The 26,374-nt window shown below is 38.2% G+C and overlaps 1 protein-coding gene and 1 pseudogene across 5 annotated transcripts in view; both read right to left on the minus strand.

Annotated features, from left to right (window-relative positions):
* Positions 1-26,374, minus strand: part of Uimc1 (ubiquitin interaction motif containing 1) — a 77,250-nt gene that overhangs the window by 24,709 nt on the left and 26,167 nt on the right. For all 5 annotated transcript variants that reach the window (XM_038332692.2, XM_038332695.2, XM_038332691.2 and 2 more), the window contains 4 exons: positions 23,534-23,619; positions 10,997-11,073; positions 6,306-6,409; positions 497-650 (listed from right to left, as the gene is read on the minus strand). In XM_038332692.2, the coding sequence (XP_038188620.1) occupies positions 497-650; positions 6,306-6,409; positions 10,997-11,073; positions 23,534-23,619 (421 nt within the window). The remainder of the gene's footprint in view (positions 1-496; positions 651-6,305; positions 6,410-10,996; positions 11,074-23,533; positions 23,620-26,374) is intronic.
* Positions 4,921-5,658, minus strand: LOC119816235 (annotated as a pseudogene).

Raw genomic sequence — 26,374 nt, forward strand, 5'->3', positions numbered from 1 at the left:
AACTTAAGTTTCTCAAGTTGCTTACGAGTCTCAATATTTAAATATATAAACTGAAAAGCAAGGTTTACTGCACTGTATTAGCTTTTCAGTATGCACAGTAAAGAGCTAATGGAACATTAAAAGGAAAAGGTTTCCCCCCCCCCTTTCCCTTTTCCTGAGGAACTTGGTACAAGGTACTATATCTAAGGAAAAGGGACCTGAATGAACTAGAAACTAATTATATAGAAATAACAGCAACTTTGAAGATAGAGCTATTTCTCCTGCACTGTATTACAGAAAATTACAAAAATACTGTGCAAAAAAAGTTAAGAGTTACACTGTCAGCTGGGTATGGTGATGCACATCTTTAACCCTGGCATCAGGAGGCAGAGGCAGAGAATCTCTTCAAGTTCAAGAGCAGCGTGGTTTATATCATGAGCTCCAGGCCAGTCAAGGCTACATGGTAAAACCCTGTCTCAAAATAACAAAAAGTTAGGTCACCCTGGTGAGGTTTTACCTGTTTCCTGCTCCATCAGACCATTGCAGTACATGGCGTGTTGTTCAATCTTTGTAGGAGGAAAGTCTTGGTCACACAGTGGACAGGACACCCGGGTACCAGACGAGAATGCAGGAATGGGAATTGCTTTCTCACCATTTTCTCTATTACCAACCTAAAGAGTATGGCAAACAGCAACTGTAAGTAACTGTTAGTTTATGTCTCTTCCCCCAAAGAACAAGACCCATCCACATTTCATTTACTTCCAAAGAAAGAGTACCTATCAGTTTATACCAGATTCAAAAACCAAAGACTAAAAAGCAAAGACTTAAGTATTTGCTTTTAATTTTTTAAGTATTAAGCCTAAAGAAGTTATTAGTTAAGACAATAACTAATTTCTACTAAAGCCTCTGTTAAGTCTTTTCTCTTGCTCCTACAGTTGCCATTATCTTGCACAGGCAATTTTAAATTTTTGTTTTAGTGTGTGTGTGTGGTTTTGGCTGGTTTATTGTGTGTGTGCATGTGTATGTACATGCAACATAGTAGGCATGTGGAGGTTCAGGAGTTGGTTCTCTCCTTCCACTTTGTTGAGGTTAGGTCTATCTTGTCTGCCATACTTCATATTCCAGGCAGGCTGGCTATCTTAGTTAGGGGTTCTCTGGCTGTGATGAAACACCATGACCAAAAGCAACTTGGGAAAGAAAGGGTTTATTGCATATAATCCCACATCACAGTTCTTTATCAAAGACAGTCAGGGCAGGAACCTGGGAGGCAGGAGCCTGATGCTGAGGCCATGGAGGGGTGCTGCTTACTGGCTTTCAATCATGCCTTGCTCAGTCTTCTTTGCTATAGAATCCAGGACCACCAGCCTAGAGCTGAAACCACCCACAAAAGGTTGGCCCTCTCACATCAATTACTAATTAAGAAAATGCCCTACAGGCTTGCCTACAGCCTGGTCTTCTGGAGACATTTTCTTAATTGAGGTTTTCTCCTCTCAAGTGATGTAGCTGTGTCAGTTGACATGAAAGACATTTCCCCCCAATATCACCAAAATAGTCTGTTTAAATAACTAGTAGGAAGGAATTACAAGGCAAAAAACATGAGTAAAGCAGCTTTTATTAGGACTGTGTAGCCTACATACAGATTTGGTGTCTACAGAGCTGTTTCTACTGTTTTAAAATACCATACAGGCAAGATGGCTCAATGGGTAAAAGGTGTTTGAAGCCAACTCTGATGACTTTGAGTTCAACCTCTAAAATCTACATAGATGGAGGGAACTATCTCCAGCAAGCTGTTTTCCTGACCTTCACACACACACACGTACACACACACACACACACACTCACTCTGTGTAAAATAAATAAGTAAAAAATACTACACAATGAGATATCAAAAGTAGTACTCAGACACAGAATTGTAATCCCTTGTAGGTATGTCTTTGGCTCTCAGGTATTGGGGACTATTACTTTAACTTGGCAAAGATGTGTTACATTTGTTTATGTTGTGAATTATTACTTTATGTAAAGTGTGTTACATTTGTTTATGCTGTATTTGTTTAACGATGTAAAGATGTGTTGCTTTGCCTGCCTCAGGCACCTGATTTGTCTAATAAAAAGCTGAATGGCCAATAGTTAGGCAGTAAAGAGATATATGGGGCTGGCAAGCAGAGCGAATAAGTAGCAGGAGGAATCTAGGCTCAAGAGAGAACAAAGGAGGGGGGGGGGGGGAGACGTGTAGCCAACCAGTCAAATATGGAGTAGGACACACAGAAAGAAAAGTAAAAAAGTCCAGAGGCAAAATGTAGATGAAGAGAAATAGGTTAATACAAATTTTAAATTTAAGTGGGATAAGCAAAAGATAAAGCTAAGTATCCATAATATTAAGTCTCTATGTCATGATTTGGGAGCTGGCTGGTGGCCCAAAAGAAAAGTCTAATACAATCAGACCACATCCCAGGAGAGCTGTGAATGCCAATTAATACATTTTATAAATGACAATATCATGCCACTATGTCAAAAAATTGGCAAACTCCTGTAGCCTAAACTTCTAACCTCAAAAAAAAAGCCACCTCAATAAATAAGCCCAGTGAAAATAAAGATATACCCTATAAATCACCAAGTTCTTTGCCCTCCCCTACCTGGCTTATAAGTAGCTTAGAAAGCTGTTCGTTTTGATCCTTCTTACCAAAAGACTTTTTGTGCGGGGGGGGGGGGGGGGAGAGATAAGGTGTTTTTGAAACAGGATCACCCTATATAGCACTGGCTGTCCTGGAACTCACTATGTAGACTACTTTGAACTCAAGAGATCTGCCTGCCTCTTCCTCCCAAATGCTGAGGTTAAAGGTGTGTGCCACCACACTAGGCTCTATACGACTCTATTCAAATAAAAACTTACTAAACTGTTTTGTTTGGAAGAACTCTTATCTCACCTGAGAACAGAATATCTATGACAATGTCACATCAAGAAAATTCTCAAGTACAATACTGAGAAAACATTAATCTACCATTTCCAAAGAAAACTGACTACTGTAAGAAATCAAGAGAGACTGCAGTTATAACAAGGTTGATATGCATAAGTCAGTACTATCAAGCAGTTACCCCAATTAACAAGCTAATATCACTAAACAGTCACAAAAATTTCAAAGCAAAAAAACTGTTTTTATATGCATACTTCTACTTGTGCCAGATCAGTTATATGTTTTATATTCTGTCTAATTTAATATTCTAAGAAACTCATCTTTTAATGAATTTGAGGAGCCAGATGGTGGTGGTGCATGCCTTTAATCCCAGCACTCAGGAGGCAGAGGCGGACGGGATCTCTGAGTTCAAGGTTAGTCTGGTCTACAGAGCAAGTTACAGTTTAGCTAGGGTTACACAGAGAAACTCTGTCTCAAATAACTAAAAGAATCTCCGTTTGATCCTCAGCACCCAGATGAGCATGGTGGTACGTGTTTGCAATCTCAGCACTGGGGAGGCAGAGACAGGCAAATATCTAAGGCTCAGTAACTAGCCTATCAGAATTGACAAACTCCAGGCCTATGAAAGATCCTTCTTAAAAACAAGGTATGGTACATGGCTTTAATAGCAGCACTCAAGAGACAGAGGCAGATAGATCCCAAGAAACCTCCAAGATTACTTAGAAGCATAAGCAGACATAATCAAATAGCAACAGTGAAAAGCACTCATTTAATAGGTAGCAGTGCAGAATGCACATTATAATTTCCAAATGGGCCTTATGTTCTTTGGCCCCAAGAACAAGTATCCTTTGTAGTCATGGTAAGGGAGGAGGAGGGGAGGAGATGGAAATTTTTAATAAAAAAAAATGAGAAAAAAAAAAAGAAAGAAAGCATTCTTGAGGGCTGGAGAGATGGCTCAGGGCTTAAAAGCACTGATTGCTCTTCCAGAGGACCAGGGTTCAATTCTCAGCACACACATGACAGCTAACAACTGACTGTAACTCCAAGATCTGACAACCTCACACAGACACATATGTAGGCAAAACATCAGTGCAAATAAAATAAATAAATCATAAAAAAGAAAAAACATCCTTGATAACTAAAGGCTTGTAGAGTTTCTTCTGCATGTTAGGATAACTATATTGCCAATACTCTGTTCCCAGATTCCCATTTAGAAGGTTCTGTATCTTCCCTGGGAAGAAAAACCCAATGGCCATTTTGATATTATCTAGCAGAATCTAACCTCAGTGCTACAGAGGCTAATTTTTCCTATACTGGCATGAGGAAATCCCAGCCTGTCATTTGTGACACACCAGGTTCCAAGAAACCTGTGTATGATTCACAGGTTTCTAGCCAATTACCTGCAGTGCAGAAACTAGGAAAGAACCTAACATTTACTGTGAAAATTGTTTCCAAAAAACCTTTACAGTTAAAAAGGAATGAGAAAATTAAGTTTCTTTAAAGTGTTCAGGACCATAAACATAAATATGAGCAAAATTTTTATTTCTATAAGAATTTATTCAATCCTCAAACTGCTTTTTACAGCAACAGAATTCCAGGAAATTACTTAGTTAAATCTAAAATGAAAAATATATACAATAAAAAGGCTGGAGAGATGGCTTTTACTCAAGTCTAAGGACCTGAGTTTAGATACTGAACAATTACAGAAAAGCCAGTTGTACACACCTGTAACTCCTGCACTAGGGGGATGGGGAAGGGAAAAAGAGATGCAGGAAGCAGAGATCTGAAGAACCCAAGGGCTTGCTGGCCAGCCAGATTAGTCAAAACAGTGCGCTCCAGATTCAGTGAGAGACTATCTCAAAAAGAGGAAGGTATCAGCCTCTGGTCTCAACATGAGCATACACAAATAAATGCACTCAAAATAAAAAATATAATCTATGATTTTTTTTTTTTTTGAGGCACAGTTTCTGTACAGCCCTAGCTGTCCTGAAACTCACTATGTAGACCAGGTCGGCCTCAAACTAAGAGATACACCTATGTTTGCATCTCTAATGCTAGGATTAAAGGGTTGTCCTACTATGCTTGGGTTACTCTAAGAATCTCAACTGTACAGCTATGGCCAAGCATGTGTAGTCAGGGACAGTAAATTATATAAACAGAGATTCACGTATTTGTCTTCCCTTTGTATTTCTTTTTTTTTTACACTTATCTGTATTTATTTCATGTTGAATTTATTCCTGTGCCAGAAGTTTTTGTTTCTTCAGTTTCTTCCGGGATGTCTTTTTCTTCTGTGCAACCTCCTCTTCTGGCTTTGGAACAATCTGTTCCTTTTCAGTGAGGATCATCTCCATGTGGCAGGGGGAGCTCATGTATGGGTTAATCGGCCGTGAGCTCTGTAAGTCCGTTGGCGCATCTTAGGTGCTTTGTTCACCTGAATGTGCTCAATGACCAGAGAGTCTACATCTAAACACTTCAGTTCAGCATTGCTCTCTGCATTTTTAAGCATGTGCAGCAAAAATTCCGCACCCTGTGTCCAGCTCCACTGTTTAGCCTGGGCGCACCTACCGACTCCACCATTGTACCATTGTTATGGCACACACTGCTTCTTTAGAGTGACATCTTTCAGATACTTGGTGGCTTTTCGGATATGCATACCCTTGATGGTCTGGGCCGTTTCACGGGTGTTCTTAAAGTGAACCTGAAGGTTTGATCCTCTCGATTTGCATGATTTTGTAGGGTTTTCTGGGTCAAGAGAGTAGCGAACCATTTTCACAGGTCACCTTTGGCCACTTACAGGAAGAGGAAGTCTTCCCTTTGTATTTCTGATAACATTTATAAAATAAGGTTGAACAATACGTGTATGCTACACAGTGATTACCTGCCCCCATCCTGTCTATTTCTTCTACTTATCTGTATAGGATAGAAAACGTCTCTATAGATTTAGAGACAAATCTATGTTCAGGTTCTAGTTCTATAATTAATAGTAACATCAACTAGTGCAAATTATGTAAACATTCTAAATTTTTCTTTCCCTATCTCTAACAGAAACAGTAAAAGAAATGGTTAAGTGGCCGGGTGTGGTGGTGCACAACTTTAACCCCAGCACTCAGGAAGCAGAGGCAAGTGGATGTCTATAAGTTTGAGGCCAGCCTGGTCTACATAGTGAGTTCTAGGACAGTCAGAGCTATGTAGAGAGACCCTATCTCAAAAATCAAAATAAACAAAAAAGGTGGTATTTTTATAAACAGTGCTGAAATGATAATTTCAACTATAAAAATTTCTCTCTAAGTGCTCCCTCCCAAAACTAAAACTCTACCACCAAAATCTTTCAGGCCGAGATGAACACTGTATCACAAAGAAGACCAACAGCATAAAAATTAATTAGAAAAATCATGGAGAAGAGTATTAATTCACCTGCTTATCACTCACTGTCCTTCTTACTTCAATGGGGACCTCGCTGCTATCTGGAGAGTCTTCTCTATTGAGGTCAAAGGGCTCAGGGGAACTTAACTGTGTCTCTGTAATTTAAAAAAAAAAAAGTAAATACCATTAATTCTAGTTAATTTCTTGAAGATTTACTGTGACATAATTTACACAGAACAGAACTGACTAGCTTTCAGTTTGTGATTTGATGGGTTTGACTAATACATATCATGTAACTACAATAAAGAAAAACAAAATGTTTCCAGCATCCCATTAAGATCCTCCTGTACCCTTCAGGAGAGTCAACTGTACAAACTACTATATACCATTTTGCCTTTCCTAGAATATCACCTAAATGGAATTAGCCAAATGTGGTGGCACACACCTGTAACCCTAGCTATTCAGGAGGCTGAGACAGAATTCAAGTTTAAATCTGGGACAATATAGTGAGACCTGTCTTTTAAAAAGGAAGAAAAAAATCACAGTGTATATGGGTATCATCTTTTTCTTAGTATCATGTAACTGAAAAACAGCCATGTTATCAGACATAAATGGTGTCTCCCTTTTTTCTGGTAAGTAGATCTCTATTAAATGAATGCAACACAGTTTGCTTATCTATTTACCAGTTAATCCATTTGGCTTATTTCACTATAGTTCTAGTATCAAAATCTACTGATTTCAACAGAAACCAAAAACTGCCTACATTAGTTCTAAGGTTAAAAGGATGAATGGGAAAAACAGAAAGGCAAAAAAAATCAGAATATGCATTTTTTATTATGTTCTTTAAAGCAATACCTATTAGTTCAATAAATACTGATGGAATAAAAAGTCCCAGGCATTGTACTACCTACTACTAACACAGAGATATAGTGTAAATCAAGAACAGAAAACTATAGATACCTTCTAGGTCCAATCTGGCCAGCTGCCTGGGTTTGTAAATAAGGCCCAGTGTAATACAATCATATTCATTTAGCTACACATTATCAATGGCTGCTTTTTCAGTGAAACAGATGAATAGGTTTAACAAAACATCTAACCTAAAGAACCTAAAATATTTACTAGTCTTAAAGAAAAGAAAGAAGTTTGGGGAAAGTTTGGTCAGGGGTCGGGGGTGAATTAATAAAAATATTTTTTTGAAGTTATTTAACTAGAAATTCTAGACACCTGTCAATATAACAAAAGAATAACAAATTGTATTTCAAATGACAACAGATCTAGTAAAGAAATGTTGTAAACTCAATGTGTATGTCTCATTCAAACGTCATGATGAAATGGTAATCCTAATGATGATAAGAGGAAATGGGAGGCCTCTGGAAAGTAATTAGGTCATAAGAGTGGAAAAATAAAAAAAAAAAAAGATGGGATTAGGGTCCTTTTATCAGAACCCTACAAAGAGCTGTCATCTCTGCCTCCCATTTAAGAACATAGTAAAAGGATATGTCTAGAAACCAGGAAGTGGGTTATCACTAAACACTGAATCTGTCTACGCGTTGATCTTGGACTCCCCAGACTCCAGAACTCTGAGAAATAAATGTCTGCTGTTTATAAGCCAAAGTCTATGGTATTTCCTTTTATTTTTTAAACATTTTAAATTTTATTTCCCTCTTTTATATTTGTCTGTATGTGAACCAGGGTCTTTTAGAAAAGCAGTCAGTGCCCTTAACCTCTGAGCCATCTCTCTAGCCCCAATGTTTGCTTATTACAACCATAACTAAATAAAGAAATCCATCTCAGAAGGTAAGCCTTGTTAAGTTTTCAGTTGTTTGACACTATACCTCTGACACTCTCATGCTTCACACATACAATGAATAGTCAACACTGGGCAAATAATCTGTAAATTCTAAACTATCTTCAGAACAATTAAAGAATTAAATACATTTATAGTATTAACTATATTTGAAAATTAGAAACTCTTTATCCAATTTGGTTGTAAAAAGCTCACAATTCTTAAACTGCAAAATCTTCTGTGTTAAATTTCCCTGAAAGAGTTTATCACCAAATACACTATTCAAAGATAAGAATCACTCCCATAGATGGCTGTAGCAATAAAAAGGACAAACAGATGAGCGGTCTAACCACGAAAACACTTCAGAGAGCCTTGGTGCCTCAGAAACAAACACTGCTGGTGCCGTCCTGTGACAGTTAGCCTTGAATGCTAACCTGACTGACTTAAGAAAGAAACCTAGGTTAGTAAAGTACAGGTGGATGTGTTCGTGACAGCAGTTCCCGAGACAGATCCCGAGGGCTCCGGCCCAGTGAATGAAGTCATTACTAGGAGACGGTAAGAGAAGAGGTGAGGCCCAGCTGAAGAACACCAGCCACTGATATCTACATCCTGAGTGTGATATCTTGCTCAAGTCTTTCTGTTATTTCTCTTTTTACTGGTTCTTATACCATGAGGTAAAGAAGCTTCTCTGCCACACACTCCTACCATGTTTATGCTCTGCTCAAGCACATGGAGATAACAACTACTGACTAAACCCCCTGAAACCATGAGTCAAAATTAATTTTGAGGCTCAGTTGTTAAGAACACTGGTGCTCTTCTAGAGAACCTGGATTTAACTCCCATGTGGCGGCTCACAACAATCTGTAACAACCGACCCGGGGAATCCAGTGCCCTCTTCTGGCCTCCACAGGAACTGCATTCACATAAAAACAGCTAATGAGAGAGTAAGCCCTTTCTAACTGAAGTTAGGTAAAGTAGCTTTTATTATCATGACTTCCAATTAGCTTACAGGTTAAACCCAACTATTTGCTGACCTAAACCACTTTCATGTGGGTGCTGGAATTCAAACCAGGTTCTCTGAAAGAGTATGTCTCCAGCCTATTTTTTTTTTAATTTTTTGTTTTTTGGTTTTTTGAGACAGGATTTTTCTGTAGCTTTAGAGCCTGTCCTGGAACTAGCTCTTGTAGACCGGCTAGCCTCGAACTCACAGAGATCCGCCTGCCTCTGTCTCCTGAGTGCTGGGATTAAAGGCAAGCGCCACCACCGCCCAGCTTTATTTTTAATTAGTATACAAAAAAAGGCTTTTATTATCACATCCCATATACACTTGTTTTTATTGACCCTCCCTCCCTCCTCACACCCCTCCTCCACTACTCATGCCTTCCTTCCCCAGGTAGTCCTCTTTGCATTTTCATGCCGTGTGTATTCTATCACCTTATTTTTCCTTAGGAAATCTTTTGCTTTTCCATGGTCCCCTTTTAAGCTTTTTGACCTATCCCATATCCCCTTACACATGTAAAAATTTAGATCTATTAGCTAAGACTTTGACGATCATTCTATTTGCAGGTTCTTTCTGAAATATGCCACAATGACATCATACGCCATCATCTCAAACAGAGTGTCTTCCCAGAAGGATGGCAAAATTCATCAGTTCCACACAGAGAAAGGGATAAAGCTTTCTTTTCACAAAGACAGCACCACATTCTTGAGTGCCCTTGCCAAAATCAGAGCACTTTAGTAACTGAGTCTCTTAGTAGGTATCATTAGGCAGTAATTCATATACATTTCAACTTTATTAAGAAACCACTTTCATTAAAAACCAACATTATAGCCGGGTGGTGGTGGCGAATGCCTTTAATCCCATTAACATTACTTACATTCTTAAAACAATAAAAATCTTTTTGACAGGCTTCCAAGTGTTTTAATGTATTTATAGGATTTTTCCTAGAGTATATGTTAAGTTTTAGTCTTTGTGGAAAAAAATTTGAAAGAAATTAAAATAAGACAACTATAAATACTGACAGGCTGAATGTGTTCTAAAGGAAACCCAAATATGACTACGACTTTGTACACTACTTGTCTTCCGGTGAGTTTAAATATAAGTAGGTAGTTCCTTAACCTCACATGAATAAGATTCCTGAGTAATACAATGGGCTCTTCTTTTAAGAAAAAGGAAGGAAGGGAAGGAGGGAGGGAGGGAGGGAGGAAGGAAGGAAGGAAGGAAGGAGAACGAAAGAGGGAATGACGGCTGGCTAAAACAAATTCTTTAGAAAGTAAAAGTGGTTCATTTAGCAAAATAATTATTCATATTATACAATGACTCATTAAAGAAGTCTCTTAGACAGTGGCTATCTTAATTCATTTCAAATCATTTTATGTATCTAAATCCATTCACATGAAACACTGAATTAGTATGTCTTATGCCTAAGCAAAATATATAACCCCATCTTTATAAACTAAAGCATTTAAGCAGATCTTATCTACGATTAACTGTGCCAGCCACAAAACTGCACAAAAATTCAGTTCCTGAACTCATAAAACCTCAAATAATAGCAATATCAAAACAAACTACTAAAGGGTTTTGCTTAATAATGAAGGTGACCTGAGAACAGTCTAATTTTGAGGACATATAAATCAAACATTTAAATCCCTTTGGCCCTGAATACACTGTTAAGTAAGGATTATTCTTGATATTTTGTTGCTTCTTCAGATCACATGGTAGGGAAGCAAGTAGACATAAGAGCCAGTTAATTTCAAAACCAAATTACTCCTCAAGCAGAAAATAAAGCTGATAAAGTATGCGAACATGTGTGTGTATATACACTAGCAATAAACACATACACACATAAATCACACATAACCCTCCTGAGAATAGTTTGAACAGTCAAAAAATTGAATAGAAATGAAAAGGCAGATAAGTAATATCAGAAATTCAGTAAAGTCATGGTGTACTTACCAGGACAAACAGTAATTTCTTCTGCAGAACTCTCTGGCATAAGGACTAAGCTTCTCTTATTGGCCAAAGCTGCAATGCTGAAAACAGAATCAAACGATAAGTGAACTCATAAAATAAAGCAGAGCACAGGCCTACAAGCAAAGGTGGGCCATTTACAAAGCCACAAGTAAACTGATATATCCTGTACAATGTCACAAGCATTGGAATCTGCAGTGCCAAGTAGGCCAGAAATAGGGAAAATTACAACTTCGGTTCTAGTGAAATCACTGAATGAAAAAAAACCCTCCCTTTTGTAGTCTCCACAAAGGAAGGATTAAAGGGTAAGAACTACCAGTGACTATCAGAGAAGACAAAAATTATAGTATCAAAAGTGTTTTGCAGTCCAGCGACCAGTTATAGCCTTCTGAAGGCAAGAGATATAAACTCAGAAAACATGGAGATTCTCCTGACAGCACAGTAGGTTTTCTTCACCTTACAGTTAAGGTTTCGTCTTTATCTCAAGATAGAGCTTTCCAAGCAACAAAAATAAAATAAAATCCCAAAGTGTCCTACAGCAAAAATCTGCCCACACAAGTTGAATATCTCTTCTGGGAAAAACGTAATTATGAATGGCTTCCCTTATCCAACCTTCTGGTTTTTCCTGCCTGTTTGTTCATGGAGTGTGATCTCTTCCTGACATCAGAACACATGGCTGAGAACTCTGAGCATCTGAAATAGTTCCCTCATGCTTCTCAGAATTTTATGATTAGTTTGATCAAGTACGCAAGAAGACACTTAAAAACACAAATCCTCACATCAGCCAAGAGCCACAGAGAAGAGAGAATAGCCACCACTGAGACTCATGATAAATAACTAAATCATGACAGGAAACCACAAGTGATTTCTCTCTCTAAATAAAACATTTCAGAGCATTTGTTATAAAGCCAAGCCAGACACAGTTTACTCTGCATGTAACATTAGGGCTCTATTCAAAAAGTCCATCACAAGACAATTTGCTGACATTTATAAAATGGGCTAATCAATTTGAAGTCAAACCACATTGGATGTGATTTCAACTCTCTCCTGGTGACAAAACATATAATCATTTATTAAAACCTACATCTGCTCTGCACAGGCTCACAATAAAAAAGAGGTCTACAGGGAGCAGAGGACCAACTTCAGTTTAAAACATTTCCAAGAGTATTTTTTTTTTTTTTTTTTTTTTTTTTTTTTTGGTTTTTCGAGACAGGGTTTCTCTGCAGCATTTTTAGAGCCTGTCCTGGAACTAGCTCTTGTAGACCAGGCTGGCCTTGAACTCACAGAGATCCGCCTGCCTCTGCCTCCCGAGTGCTGGGATTAAAGGCGTGCGCCACCACCGCCCGGCTCCAAGAGTATCTTAAAAGCAAAAGAATACAACCAACTCCATATTCTTCAGCTTAGGGATAAATACCTAGTACTATTCACCGAATGCTTAACAAAGACCACTACCTAAATTCTAGTAATGACAACTGGCCCTTAAATTCCATATGAGAGACAACAGTCATTCAATACAAAGATCAACTCTTGAGAAACCCCCAAAACTCAACTGTCAGACAAAGGGTAAAAGTGGCTGGAAACCTGATGCAGTTAATAACCAGCTAGCCATTATCTATTATTAAAGAAAAAAGACTAGGAAAGTAACCCCGTTACCTAATCATCAAGAATAGAAGAAATGGGGCTGGAGAGACTGCTTAGGGGTTAAAAGCACTGACTGCTCTTCCAGAGGACTTGGGTTCAACTAACAGCTAACAACTGCCTGTAACTCCAAGATCTGACACCTTGACATAGATACCAGTGCATAAAAATAAATAAAATTTTTTGAGAACGTTGAAAGGAAAACTGTATGGACTTGAGAATCTGTAGCCAGCAAATTGACCATTTGCATGAAGCCATAGTGTAAGATTATTTCATAAAACAAAAAATAATAAACTAATTTCATTTTGTGCTAAATAACTTATATAACGGAAACTCTGATATTTGTGCATATGTGTTTGCCACTTTATGAGTTTTTTAAAATAGCCATCAGTTTTAAAAAGTTTTAGTTTATGGCTGGTAGTGTTTTAATAAAGTTCCTTGATAGGAAAGTATTGTTACTGATTCACAAATCATGTCTCTAACCAGCTTGAATTTACTGTGCTCTCAGAGCATAAGCTGGTCAAGCCCTTTTGAGTAAGCATGTATATATGTGTATTGTGTGCGTGTGTTAGTGTCAGGAAGTGGGATCAATTAAAAACTGGGACATACACATATTATCGTACAGTTATAAAGACTGGTACGCTTGGGCCAAGAATCCCTTAATATTTGTTCTTGGGGAAGTAATTATACCACCAACTCCTCTGTGGCAGTTTAAAGTCGTTGCTTATACAGAAACAAATAGTAATTAAAACTAATTCTAAAACTGTTAAAACAAGCAAAAAAACAAACAAACAAAATTTTTTAAAAATGGAAGTAATACAAATATACAGCTATAGTATCAGATAGATGAGAAACTAACCAGACACAATGGCAGAGATAGAGTGAAGGTGGTACAGAATCTGTGTGGCCTGAATAATACATAGGTTTAAGAAGACTTGGAAATGCATATAAGTATAAGCAAAGCAAAAAGACGTCTCTACAGAAGACCACCAGAATAAGAAAAACAACAACAACAACAACAACATCAACAACAAAAGACTATGCCAAAGAGATAGAGGGGAACGATTTGGAAAGGTACAAAATAAGTAAAATAGCCGGGCGGCGGTGGCGCAAGCCTTTAATCCCAGCACTCGGGAGGCAGAGGCAGGCGGATCTCTGTGAGTTCGAGACCAGCCTGGTCTACAAGAGCTAGCTCCAGGATAGGCTCCAAAGCTACAGAGAAACCCTGTCTCGAAAAACCAAAATAAGTAAAATAAAAAGTATTTATTACTTTGCAAGCAAGAATAAAGGCATACCAAGTCTACAGCAAGCTGAGTACAGCAGCTATAAAGTTCCTTGGCCCTGAAAAAATTCAGAAGCCATTTCAAAAAGCAAAGCCAGATGAAAGCAAGATAGTTCTGCCCCTAGGAAAAGCCCCAGTTCTTAGATTTCAAATCCAGTTTCAAATTTCAGTGAGACAGTGATTACTCCAGTAGACAGATCTATAGTAGATACAAACCCCATTTCTGTTATACCATATGACTTGGAAGGCAGTGGCCAGGAACCATTTTGGGGAGGGAGGTCTATTAAAAACTAAACTGAGGCTGAAGAGATGACTCAGTGGTTAAAAACACTGGCTGTTCCTAAAGACCTAGGGTTTAATTCCTAACACTCACACAGCAGCTCACAACTGCCTATAACTCTAGTCTTGGGAATCTGATGTGTTCTTTTGGCATCCAAGGGTACCAGACACAAATATACATGCAGTTAAAACCCCCACACATACATAAAAATAAAAATTAAAAAAAAAGCAAAAACTGAACTACCGTGGGGGCCTGATATCAAGAAACATCCACAGGATAAGAAACCTCAATTTGGCCTGCTATAAACCTTCAGTCAGGGAAGCCTCTTTTTTTTTTTTTTTTTTTGTTTATTCAATTCTCTTTTAAAATTTATTTATTTATTTATTTATTTATTTATTTATCCGTTCAATTATTTACACTTCCTTCCCTCCTCCGAATCCCCTCCTGCTCCCCTACCAGGGAAGCCTCTTAAAGGCAGTTGAGGATAGCAGCAGGGCTAGACTCTGGCCAAAGGGAACAGGCAACAGAAGGCTGGCTTAGATTAGTTCATGTATAAGAAGCAACAACCCCATGCTCAGTAGCCAGAAACAGATCTCATCAACAAGAACTATGCTAAAGTTTAATAGCTCTGATCCTTAGGTCAGTGAGCAGATCAAATTTTACAACTACCTACATTCATTACTTTTAAGCCCAAGAACTCTGAAGTTCCTGGAGTGTGATACCCAAAAAGGCATCTCTCCAGCAGAATGATTAATACATAGGAGACCTTGAAAATAAGAAGGCATGTCTTTTTCCCTGTACCAATCTCAGTGCTATGGTAGGATTTCCACACTCCCAATCTACTTGGGAGACACTCCTTAGATAAACAGCCACAAGAGGATACAATACAGGTAGACTAAGGAGGATGTGAAAATCTGCCCAGCCCACAGAATACAAAGCTAAATGTGACCCACAGACCCTGACATGCAAAGAAAGAAAATGATCGTGAAGAGAACTCCGGCAGATAGCAATACAGACTCCGTAACAGCATAAACCGAAGGACAGACATATCAACAGGCCACAGCAAATTGACCCTACTCCTGACTCTTGAGTATTATTCAAGGATCCAGAAAGAAGCTGCTGCAAACATCATCTTTTTTTCTTTCTTCTTATTTATGTTCTGTTATTTACGTTTATGTGTGTGTTTTTCCCTTCCACACTTAGAAGGATTTTAACATTTTTAGTGTGTGTGTGTGTGTGTGTGCACAGGCATGGGGACAAGAGGACAGTTTTTGTTAGTCAGTACTCTCCTTCCACCACAAGGTCTGGGAATCAAACTCAGAACATCAGACTTGTACAGTGAGCACCTCCACTCACTAAGCCCTATAATCCAGGATTTTGTTTTGTTTTGCTTTTTGAGATAGGTCTCTCTATGTAGACTTAGATGTCTAAAAACCTATCTAAGACCAGGCTGGACTCAAACTCACAAAGATCCTCTAGTCTCTATCTCCCTAGAAAAGGGTTGGGGGCTTTTGGCTATTTTTTTTATTGTATTAAAAATTCTTTAATGTTCTTATTTGCTATTTTTCTTCAAATATTTCTCTAATTTTTTAATCCTTTTTTTTCCATTTAGGAAAAAACTTTTTCCTAGTTTCTTAAGACAGGACTTCATTGTGTAGTCCTAACTGGCCTAGAATTCATTATGCAGGCTGGCCTGCCACTACCTGGGAAGAGCTAGATTAAGACATGCACCACCAGTGCACAACTTTATTCTTCACTTTTTTCCTTTTTTTGCTCCTCATCCTACATTTATGAAATTTTGCTTTTAAATTTTCTACTCAGTGATGCTTTCTTTCTTACTCTCCTGCTCTTGTCTCTCCCAACCCCCCAAATTCCTCTATTCCATTTATTTTTCCTTTCATCTATTTGTTTTCCCCTTTCCTCCAGTCTCCATCTCATTCACTTGCTATTTCCACTTACTTTAAAAAATAATTAACTTTATACCTCATTCTACAGCAATATGGTATTTTCAACTATATCCTTGTTAGTGATTATATATTAGTGAACTGCAAGTGATATATTTGTATTTCTCTATTTCATACAGTTTGATGTTACTACTGCTAATAGCAGTGTTTCCTCCTGAGTGTACACATTCAAGAGTAAGCTGCTCAATAAGAAGATACGCTCCAAAATCCAGAAGAAAAGCCAACAGATCCATGTATCAGAACAATGGATGTAAGAGATATGGAGAGCAAGGGTGACACAACCCCTCTAAGACTACGATCCTCGGCCACGGAGATTTACAGAGGGAGTTCTCAAGTGTTTTCTGATAAAAATGGCGTATGAACTAACATAACATAGAAACAAAGCAGATTTAATCCAGAAATGGAAAGTCTGCAGCATGGGGGGAAAAACAGGACCATCAATGAAAAAAAAAATCAATATAGATGAAAAACAATAGAGAAGAGAAATTCAGAGATTTTTGAAAGGGAGAGAGGAGTAAAGGAAAGAGAAGGATAGGAGGCAAGGAGAGAAAGAAAGGAAAGAAAACATGGAGAGCGGGAGGAAGAGAGGCAAGGAAGGAAGGCATTGAAAAGCTTTTGAGTAAAAAAATGAAACAGAGGTGCCGGAAAGACAGCTCAATAGTTAAAGGCACTTCATGCTCCTGCAGTGGACCTAGGTTGGGTTCCCAGCACCCACATAGCTTGCAACATTTGAAACTCCAGGTCAGAGGACCCAATGCCTCTACCCACCTCTGTAGGTTCCTGCATACATGCAGTACACATACATATACCCAAGCAAACACACACACACAATTAGTAATTTTTTTAAAGTAAAGTGGGAAGTATCACCAATAACTTGACTAAGCAAAAGAAAGAATATCAAGGATAGAGGACAAAGTGAAACAAATACTAGATTCAATTATTACTGAGGAAAGAATAAATGATCATTACCACAACATCTAAAAATTCTGTGATAGCAGAACATGGTGGCACAAACCTTTGGTCCCAATAATAGGGAGACAGAGGCAGGTGGATCTCTTTGAGAAGAAGACCAACCTGATTGATCTACATAGTGAGTTTCAGGACAGCCAGGCTCATAGTGAAATGAGACCCTGTCTTGAAAAAAAAAATCAAAAAAGAATCCATATGATAGACATATGATAGAAGATAGAACTGCTATGAATACTGAAAGCATAAGTTATTCAATGATACTACAGCAGATCATTTCCCAAACCTACAGAAAGAAACAGACAGAGGCATGTTATGTCAAGAGGTCAAACATATAACGTAGGAGCTGAGGAAATGGCTCAAACATTAAAGTGCTTGACACACAAGTCTGAGAACCAGCGTTCAGATCCACAGAAACCCTCTTAAATGCTTGGTGGGTATGGCAGTGACTTGTAATTCCAATCTCATAAGGCAGAGATGGGGACTCCCAGAGCTAGCTGGCTAGCAAGACAAGCCATACGGGCAGGCTCTGGGTTGAACTAAAACACTTTGCCTCAATACGGTAGAAGAGTGATCAAGAGGGATGCTATATGGGCTTCTAACCCACACATGTGCATACCCACCTGCATGCAAAAGCATGAATACATCACATGAAAATGAAAAAATACAAAGCCCCAAATACAAGAGCACCCTCATATGTAAAAGAAACACTTCTAAAGCTTAAATCATACATTAAACCCCACACACTAATAGTGGGAAACTGCAATACTACATTCTCACCACTGGATAGGTCTCTAAGGCAAAAAATTAACAGAGAAATAAGGGAACTAACAGATGTTATGATTCAAATGGACTTAAAAGACATCTATAGAACATTCCATCCAAACATATACTGGCTTTGGGGAGGCTTGGCCTGTTTGGATGCTCACCTTCCTGGACCTGGATGGAGGGGGGAGGAACTTGGACTTCCCACAGGGCAGGGAACCCTTACTGCTCTCTGGACAGGAGAAGGAGGGGGGAATGGAGGTGGGGAGGGGGGTAAATGGGAGGCGGGGAGGAGGCGGAAATTTTTAATAAAAAAAAATATACCTTCTTCTCAGTACCTCATGGAACCTTCTCAAAAATTGACCACATACTAGGTAAGAAAGCAAACCTCAACAGATGCGAAGAAAAAAAAAAGGTGGGGGGGAATAAACCCCATGTATCTTATCAGATTACCATGGCTTAAAATTAGAATTCAACAGCAACACTAATTCCAGAAAGCCCACAAACACATGGAAATTAAACAATGCGCACCTGAAGCATCAATGGGTCAAGGAAGAAATTAAAGACTTTCTAAAATTCAATGAAAATGACCACACAACATACCCAAATTTATGGGACACAATGAAAGCAGTGTTAAGAGAAAAGTTCACAGCACTAAATGCCTATATAAAGAAGCTGAAAAAAATCCCACATTAGTGAGTTAACAGAACATTTGAAAACTCCTCTACAACAAAAAGAAGCAAACACACCCAGGAGGACTAGAGGGCAGGAAATAATCAAATTGAGAACTGAAATCAACAAAATATAAACAAAGAAAACAATACAAAGAATTAATGAGCCAAAACTTTGGTTCTTCAAGAAAAGAAAAAAAATCAATAGACAAACCTTTATCCAAACTAACCAAAGGGCAGAGAGAGAATAACCAAATTAACAAAATCAGAAACAAAACGGGGAACATAACAACAGACATGGAGGAAATCCAGAGAATCATTAGGTCCTATTTGGAAAACCTGTACTCCACAAAATTGGAAAACCTAAAGGAAAATGGACAATTTTCTGAATAAATATCACTTACCAAAATTAAATCAAAACCAGATAAGCAAATTAAATAGATCTATAACTGCTAAAGAAATAGAAACAGTAATCAAAAGTCTCCCAACCAAAAAAAGCCCAGAGCCAGATGGTTTCAGCTCAGAATTCTACAAGATTTTCAAAGAAGAACTAATATGAACACTCCTCAAATTGTTCCACACGTTAGAAACAGAAGGAACATTGCCAAATTCTTTTTATGAGGCTACAATTACCCTGATACCCAAACCACACAAAGACATTACTAAGAAAGAGAATCACAGACCAATCTCACACATGAACATTGACGTAAAAATACTCAATAAAATACTGGCAAACTGCTGTGAGTTCGAGACCAGCCTGGTCTACAAGAGCTAGGTCCAGGACAGGCTCTAGAAACTACAGGGAAACCCTGTCTCGAAAAATCAAAAAAAAAAAAAAAAAAAAAAAAAAAAAAAAAAAAAAAAAAATACTGGCAAACTGAATCCAAGAACACATCAGAAAAATCATCCACCATGATTAAGTCAGTTTCATCCCAGAGATGCAGGGATGGTTCAACACACGAAAATCTGTCAATGTAATCTACCATATAAATAAACTTTAAAAAAATCCACATGATCATCTCATTAGATACTGAAAAAGCATTCAACAAAATATAACATCCCTTCATGATAAAGGTCTTAGAGAGAGGAGGGATATAAGGAACATACCTAAACATAATAAAGGCAATATACCCCAAGCCAACAGTCAATATCAAACAAAATGGATAGAAACTCAAAGCGATCCTTCTGAAATCAGGAACAAGGCAAGGTTGTCCAATCTCTCCGTATCTATTCAGTATAGTTCTTGAGGTTCTGGATAGAGCAATAAGACAACAAAAGAAGATCAAGGGGATACAAATCGGAAAAGAAGAAATCAAACTCTGTTTGCTGATGATATGACAGCTTATATAAGCAACCCCAAAAATTCTACCGAGGAACTTCTACAACTCAAACACCTTCTGTAATGTAGCAGGATACAAGATTAATTAAAAAAAAAAATCAGTAGCCCACCTTTACACAGATAATAAATGGGCTGAGAAAGAAATCAGAGAAACATCACCCTTCACAATAGCCACAAATAGCATAAAATACCTCAGAGTAACTCTAACCAAACAAGTGGAAGACCTATATGACAAGAACTTTAAATCTTTGAAGAAAGAAATTGAAGAAGACAACCGAATATGGTAAGATCTCCCAAGCTCTTGGGTAGGTAGAATTAACAGTAAAAATGGTAATCTTACCAAAAGCAATCTACAAATTTAATGCAATGCACATCAAAAACCCAGCAAAATTCTTCACAGACTTCGAAAGAACAATACGCAATTTCATATGGAAAAGCAAAAAACCCAGAATAGCCTAAACAATCCTGTACAATAAAGGAACTTCTGAAGGCATCACAATCCCTGCCTTCAAACTCTACTATGAAGCTACAAGACTGAAAACAGCCTGGTATTGGCATAAAAACAGAAAGGAGGACCAATGAAACCAAATCAAAGGCCCAGATATCAATCCACACACCTATGATCACCTGACTTTCAACAAAGAAGCAAAAAACATAAAATGGAATAAAAAAAGCACATTCAACAAATGGTGCTGGCATTACTGGATATCAACATGTGAAAGAATAAAAAAAAAAAAACATTATCTATCACCATGCACAAAACTCAAGTCCAAATGGATCAAAGACCTCAATATAAAGCCAACCAAACAATCTCATAGAAGAGAAAGCTGGAAGTACACTGGAACGCATTGGCACAAGAGACCACGTCCTAAATATAACCCCAGTAGCACAGACACTGAGAGAAACAATTAATAAATAGAACCTCCTAAAACTGAGAAGCTTCTATAAAGCAAAGGACACGGTCAATAAGACAAAAAGACAGCCTACAGAATGGGTAAAGATCTTTACCAACCCCACATCAGACAGAGGGCTGATCTCCAAAATATACAAAGAACTCAAGAAACTGGTCATCAAAATAAAAAAATAATCCAGTAAAAACAAAAAAAAAAAAAAAAATGGGGTAAGGACCGAAACAGAGAACTCTCAACATAGGAATCAAAAACGGCTGAAAGACAGTTAAGGAAATGATCAACATTCTTAGCCATCAGAGAAATGCAAATCAAAACAACTCTGAGATTCCATCTTACACCTGTAAGAATGGCCAAGATCAAAAACACTGATGGCAACTTATGCTGGAGAGGATGTGGAGTAAAGGGAACACTCCTGCATTGCTGGTGGGAATACAAACTGGTACAGCCCCCTTTGGATATCAGTATGGCTATTTCTCAGAAAATTAGGAAATAACCTATGTCAAGACCCAGCAATACCACTTTTGGGTATATATCCAAAGGATGCTCAACCGTGCCACGAGGACATGTGCTCAACTATGTTGACAGCAGCATTGTTTGTCATAGCGAGAACCTGAAAACAACCTAAATGCCCCTTGACTGAAGAATGGATAAGGAAAATGTGGTACATTTTTACACACTGAAGTACAACACAGCAGAAAAAAAATAATGACATCGTCGGGCAGTGGTGGTACACGCCTTTAATCCCAGCAGAGGCAGGCGGGTCTCTGTGAGTTTAAGATCAGCCTGGTATATAAGAGCTAGTTCTGGACAGGCTCTAAAACTACAGCAAGACCCTGTCTCAAAAAACAAACAAATAACAAAAATAGAAAATAAAAAACAAAACAAAACAAAAAATGACATCTTGAAACTTGTGGGCAAATGGATGGATCTAGAAAACATCATATTGAGTGTGGTAACCCAGACCCAGAAAGAAAATATCGTATGTACTCACTCATAAGTGGCTTTAAGACATAAAACAAAGAAAAACCAGTTTACAAATCACAATCCCAGAAAACCTAGACAACAATGAGGACCCTAAGAGAGACATACATGGATCTAACCTATATGGGAAGTAGAAAAAGACAAGATCTCCTGAGTAAATTGTGAGCATGGGGAACATGGGAGAGGGTAGAAGGGGAAGAGAGAGAAAAGGAGGGGAGCTAACATATATATATAGAGAGAGTTTAATGAAAACAATAAAAACAAATAAATTTAATTTAACTGACTGACTGGTTGGTTGGTTGGTTGATTGATTGATTGATTTTTTTCAAGACAGGGTTTCTCTGTGTAGCTTTGGTGCCTGTCCTGGAACTTGCTCTGTAGACAAGGCTGGCCTCAAACTCACAGAAATCTGCCTGCCTCTGCCTCCCAAGTGCTGGGATTAAAGGCATGTGCAATCACCACCAGGCAAGATTTAAATTTTATAGCCACTATCAAATATGGAAGTTCTAAAAAAGACAGACAGAAAGATGAAAGGAAAGACGGGAGAAAGGGAAAGAGAAAGAGACAGGTGGGGGTGGAAGGGAGGGAGGGAGAGAGCAAGAGCAAAAGAGAGTGAGAGAAAGAGAGAATAGAATTACCATACAATCCAGCTACATTATATCTATGCACTCAAAGAAATGTCAACAGACCACAGAGATACTTGTATATCCATGTTTAAAGCCACACTATTCACAATAACCAAGAAATGGAATCAGCCTAGATTTTAATCAATAAGTAGACAAACAAGGTACATAGACGCAATGGAATTTTGTACAGCTATAAAGAAAACTGAAATCATGACATGTGCAAAAAATATGGGTGCAAGATCCCTGTTAAAATAAGCAGATTCAGAAAAACAAAGACTATACACCATGTTCTCTCATAAGCAAAACACTGCATATAAATCTAGTATGTAATAAATACATGTTAATGTATATATGTATATTTGTAGAGCATGAAACTAGTAAGGAGATCATGAGAGAGGAGAAAGAAACTTTAAGAAAGGTGAGAAACAGAAAGAGTAATGGACTAACCAGAAAAAAGGGTATAGCTGGGCAGGGGAGGGTACACAGAGAAGACAGTGAGGGAGGCAAGTGAATCAGAACAATTGCACAAATATGAGGAGATGACATAAAACCTATTATCTGTGTATTAATCTGAAAGGAAAAAGTAACATGAACAGAGAGAACCAAAGGAGAAAGAAGACAGGAAGAAAAGCCATAAAGAAATTGTCTAGAAAGCTAGGATTAGAGAACAGCAAGAAATAAACCAGGAAAAACTTATATCAAGATGACTAGAGTAGGTAAGAAAACCTTTATGATCTCTTCCAGGCTTAACAATTTAGGCTTCTAAGAGATGCATATTTGCACTGTGCAGTGGTAACGCTTGCCTTTAATCCCAAGGGAGGCAGGCAGATCTCTGAGTTCCAGGCCAACCTGGTCTAAGCAGAGAGTTCCAAGACAGTCAGAACTGTTATACAGAGAAATCCTGTCTTGAAAAACAAAAAACAAACGGCAAAGGGCGGGGAGGGGGGGTGCCTATTTGAGAACTTACATTTCCAGTCCTGACACATTAAGAAGATAAAGATCCCTGGCAAGTTGTCCATGTTAGTCTCTTTCAAGGGGTTAACCCTTATGCTTATACCATAGGAAGAGACCTGAAACCCACAGAAAAATACAACCTCACCTTTGTGAGACAGGCACACAGTTTCCTTCTTCAGAACTCTTCAGAACTTCTTCTGAAGTCTCTTCAACAAATAGACCTTGGGAAGACTGTAAAAAAACAGGAAACATCCTAAATACATAGATGAACTTATTTCTTCCTTGTTATTATCTATTTTGTACATGTTTATATGTGCATATGGGAGACAGAGGTCAACCCTGGGTGTCATTCCTCAGCAGCTATCCACCTTGGGTTACTGTGTTCACTTTTGCTGTATTTTGTTTGTCACAGAGTCTCACTATATGTAGACCAGGCTAGCCTCCAGCTCAGAGAGATTCTCTTCTGGGACTAAAGGTACACATATACATGTTGGTTTCTTTGGTTTTTTGCTATTTTTGTTTTATTTTACATTTGTTTATCTTTGGGGAAGGACTGCACATGTCACTGGTGCACAGAGGGCAAGGTTTGCAAAAGTCAGTTTTCACTTTCCGCCATCTAGATTCTGGGAATCAAATTTAGGTCATCAGATCCCTCTTTCTTGGTGGTAACAAGCACCTTGTTTCTGAAGACAGCCTATCTCATCAACCTGAAGCACCCCAAGTAGACTAGGCTAAGTTGACTTGTTAGTCCCAGGTCTCCATTCACCTGTCTCCAACTCTCTAGTATTAAACTTAAAACTGAGTGTCAGCCACCATATCCAGCCTTTTTTCCCCCATGGGTTCTGGGGATGGAATTCAAATCCTCAAGTTTATATGGCAATCAGTTCCAGTTGAGTGTTCTCCTCAGTCCTAATTTCCTCCTTTAAAAGAAAAATCTAATTGTTCAAAATTATCATTTAACAGTTAGTAGTAAGAATAAAATATGCTGGGTGTGGTGGCATATGCCTGTAATACCAAAACTTGGGAGGCAGAGGCAGACATGTCTCTGTGAGTTTAAGGCCAGGCTGATCTACAGAGTGAACTCCAGGACAGCCAAGGCTACATAGTAAAACCCTGCCTCAGAAACCAAAACAAAACAAAGGCCAGGTATGGTGATTCCAGCCTTTTATCCTAGCACTTGGGAGGTAATGGCAGGCAAATATATGAGAGCTCAAGGCCATCCTGATCTACGTATCAAGTTCCTAGACAGCCAGAGCTATGTAGAGACCCTGTCTAAAAGCCAGACAATAGAGCCACACATCTTAAATGCCAACACTTGGGAGGCAGAGACAGGCAGATCACTGTGAGTTCAAAGTTAACCTGGTCTATTTAGTCAGTTCCATGAAGAAAGCAACTAATGCTACACCTTAAATGGGATTCCTGAGAATGTATCTTGGTTATGATACTTCTTCCAGGAAAAGCTTCTCTAGCTACTTGATCAAAGTTTTCAGGGTTTCTTAACATTTTATCAATACCCCCAAGAGGTTAGACATCCCTCTATGATTTCAATAAATGATAAAATTTAAAAGGAGAGGAACAGGGGGGAAGGGAAGAAAACAGAATCTATAATCAAAAGGAAGGTAAGTTTACAATAACTGGAAATGTGGTTATGACACATCAAGGTTGAACAATAAATACTACAGCACCAATGGGCCAGCAAGATGGTTCAGTGGAAAAGGGTGCTTGCTACCAAGTCTGGCAACCTGAGTCTGATCCCCGGGACTCATACAGCAAAGGAGAGGATTGACTTCACGCAAGTTATTCTCTGACCTACACATATGTGTGTGTGCGTGCGTGCACACACATAAGTAAAATGTAACTTTCTGAAAACCTTATCATTAAAATACAGCAACAATAAATAATGCACCAACTCTTTGAATTAAGCAATGAATTTTTTCCTCTGAAGAAAAAGAAACACTGACACCTAGTGTCCACTAACAGAATTTGTTGATTTAGGGAACTAAAGTTCAAAAGAGCATGTACTGCTAAAGAAGTAGAGTCCAGTTCCCAGACCCTAAGTCAAGCAACTAACAAAAGAACTGATTCCCACAAGTTGTCCTCTGACCTTCAATCATGTGTTGTGGCACACCCAAAATAAATAAATACATAAATGTTTCTGAAGTGTGTTGATTTTTTTTAAGTGAAAAATAAGACAAAGTCAACCTCTGGCCTTCAACCTCTACACACACACACACACACACACACACACACACACACACAAAACCAGAAAGGACTGTTAAAGAAGTATGGTCCCTATGGGCAGCCCTAAGTGTTGCACTAAGCAATTTAATCAAATTCAGTTTAATCATTACGACTCCATAAAGATGGGACTGAAGAGATGGCTCAACAAGTAAGAACACTTACTGCTCCTTGCAGAGGACTCAGGTTTACTTCTCAGCACCAACATGACAACTCATAACCATCCTTAAGTTCCTTCTGAATATTTTAAAAGCATCATATAACTACAAACTCATTATCGGTAATTTTTAGAGTACTGTTTTATGATTAAAATGTTTTCTATTGCTATCTCTGTTATCAGACTTTGAATTTTTGAGTTTCTCTTGCTACCACATTAGTTTTCCTTATGATAAACATTTATGAAGTGATAGCTCTTACAAGTATTCCTAATAGTATAATTTTGATCTCTGTATTTTAGTAATTTCGTGTCTTTTAGCAAGTCTCAATTTTTACATCTATAAAATGGGAATAACAATTCCTATCTTTAAATAGTTTTAAAGGGAGACAAACAAGATACAAGTTTTTATACATAACACTATCTAGCCATATGTGAAATAGACTAAGACAGCCGGGTGGTGGTGGTACATGACTAATTCCAGCACTTGGGAGGCAGAGGCAGGCAAATCTCTTTAAGTTCGAGACCAGCCTGGTCTGTAAGAGCTAGTTCCAGGACAGGCTCCAAAGCTACAGAGAAACACTGTCTCAAAAA

Source organism: Arvicola amphibius, chromosome 6 (assembly GCF_903992535.2).
Source record: "Arvicola amphibius chromosome 6, mArvAmp1.2, whole genome shotgun sequence".
Classification (NCBI taxonomy): Eukaryota; Metazoa; Chordata; class Mammalia; order Rodentia; family Cricetidae; genus Arvicola; species Arvicola amphibius.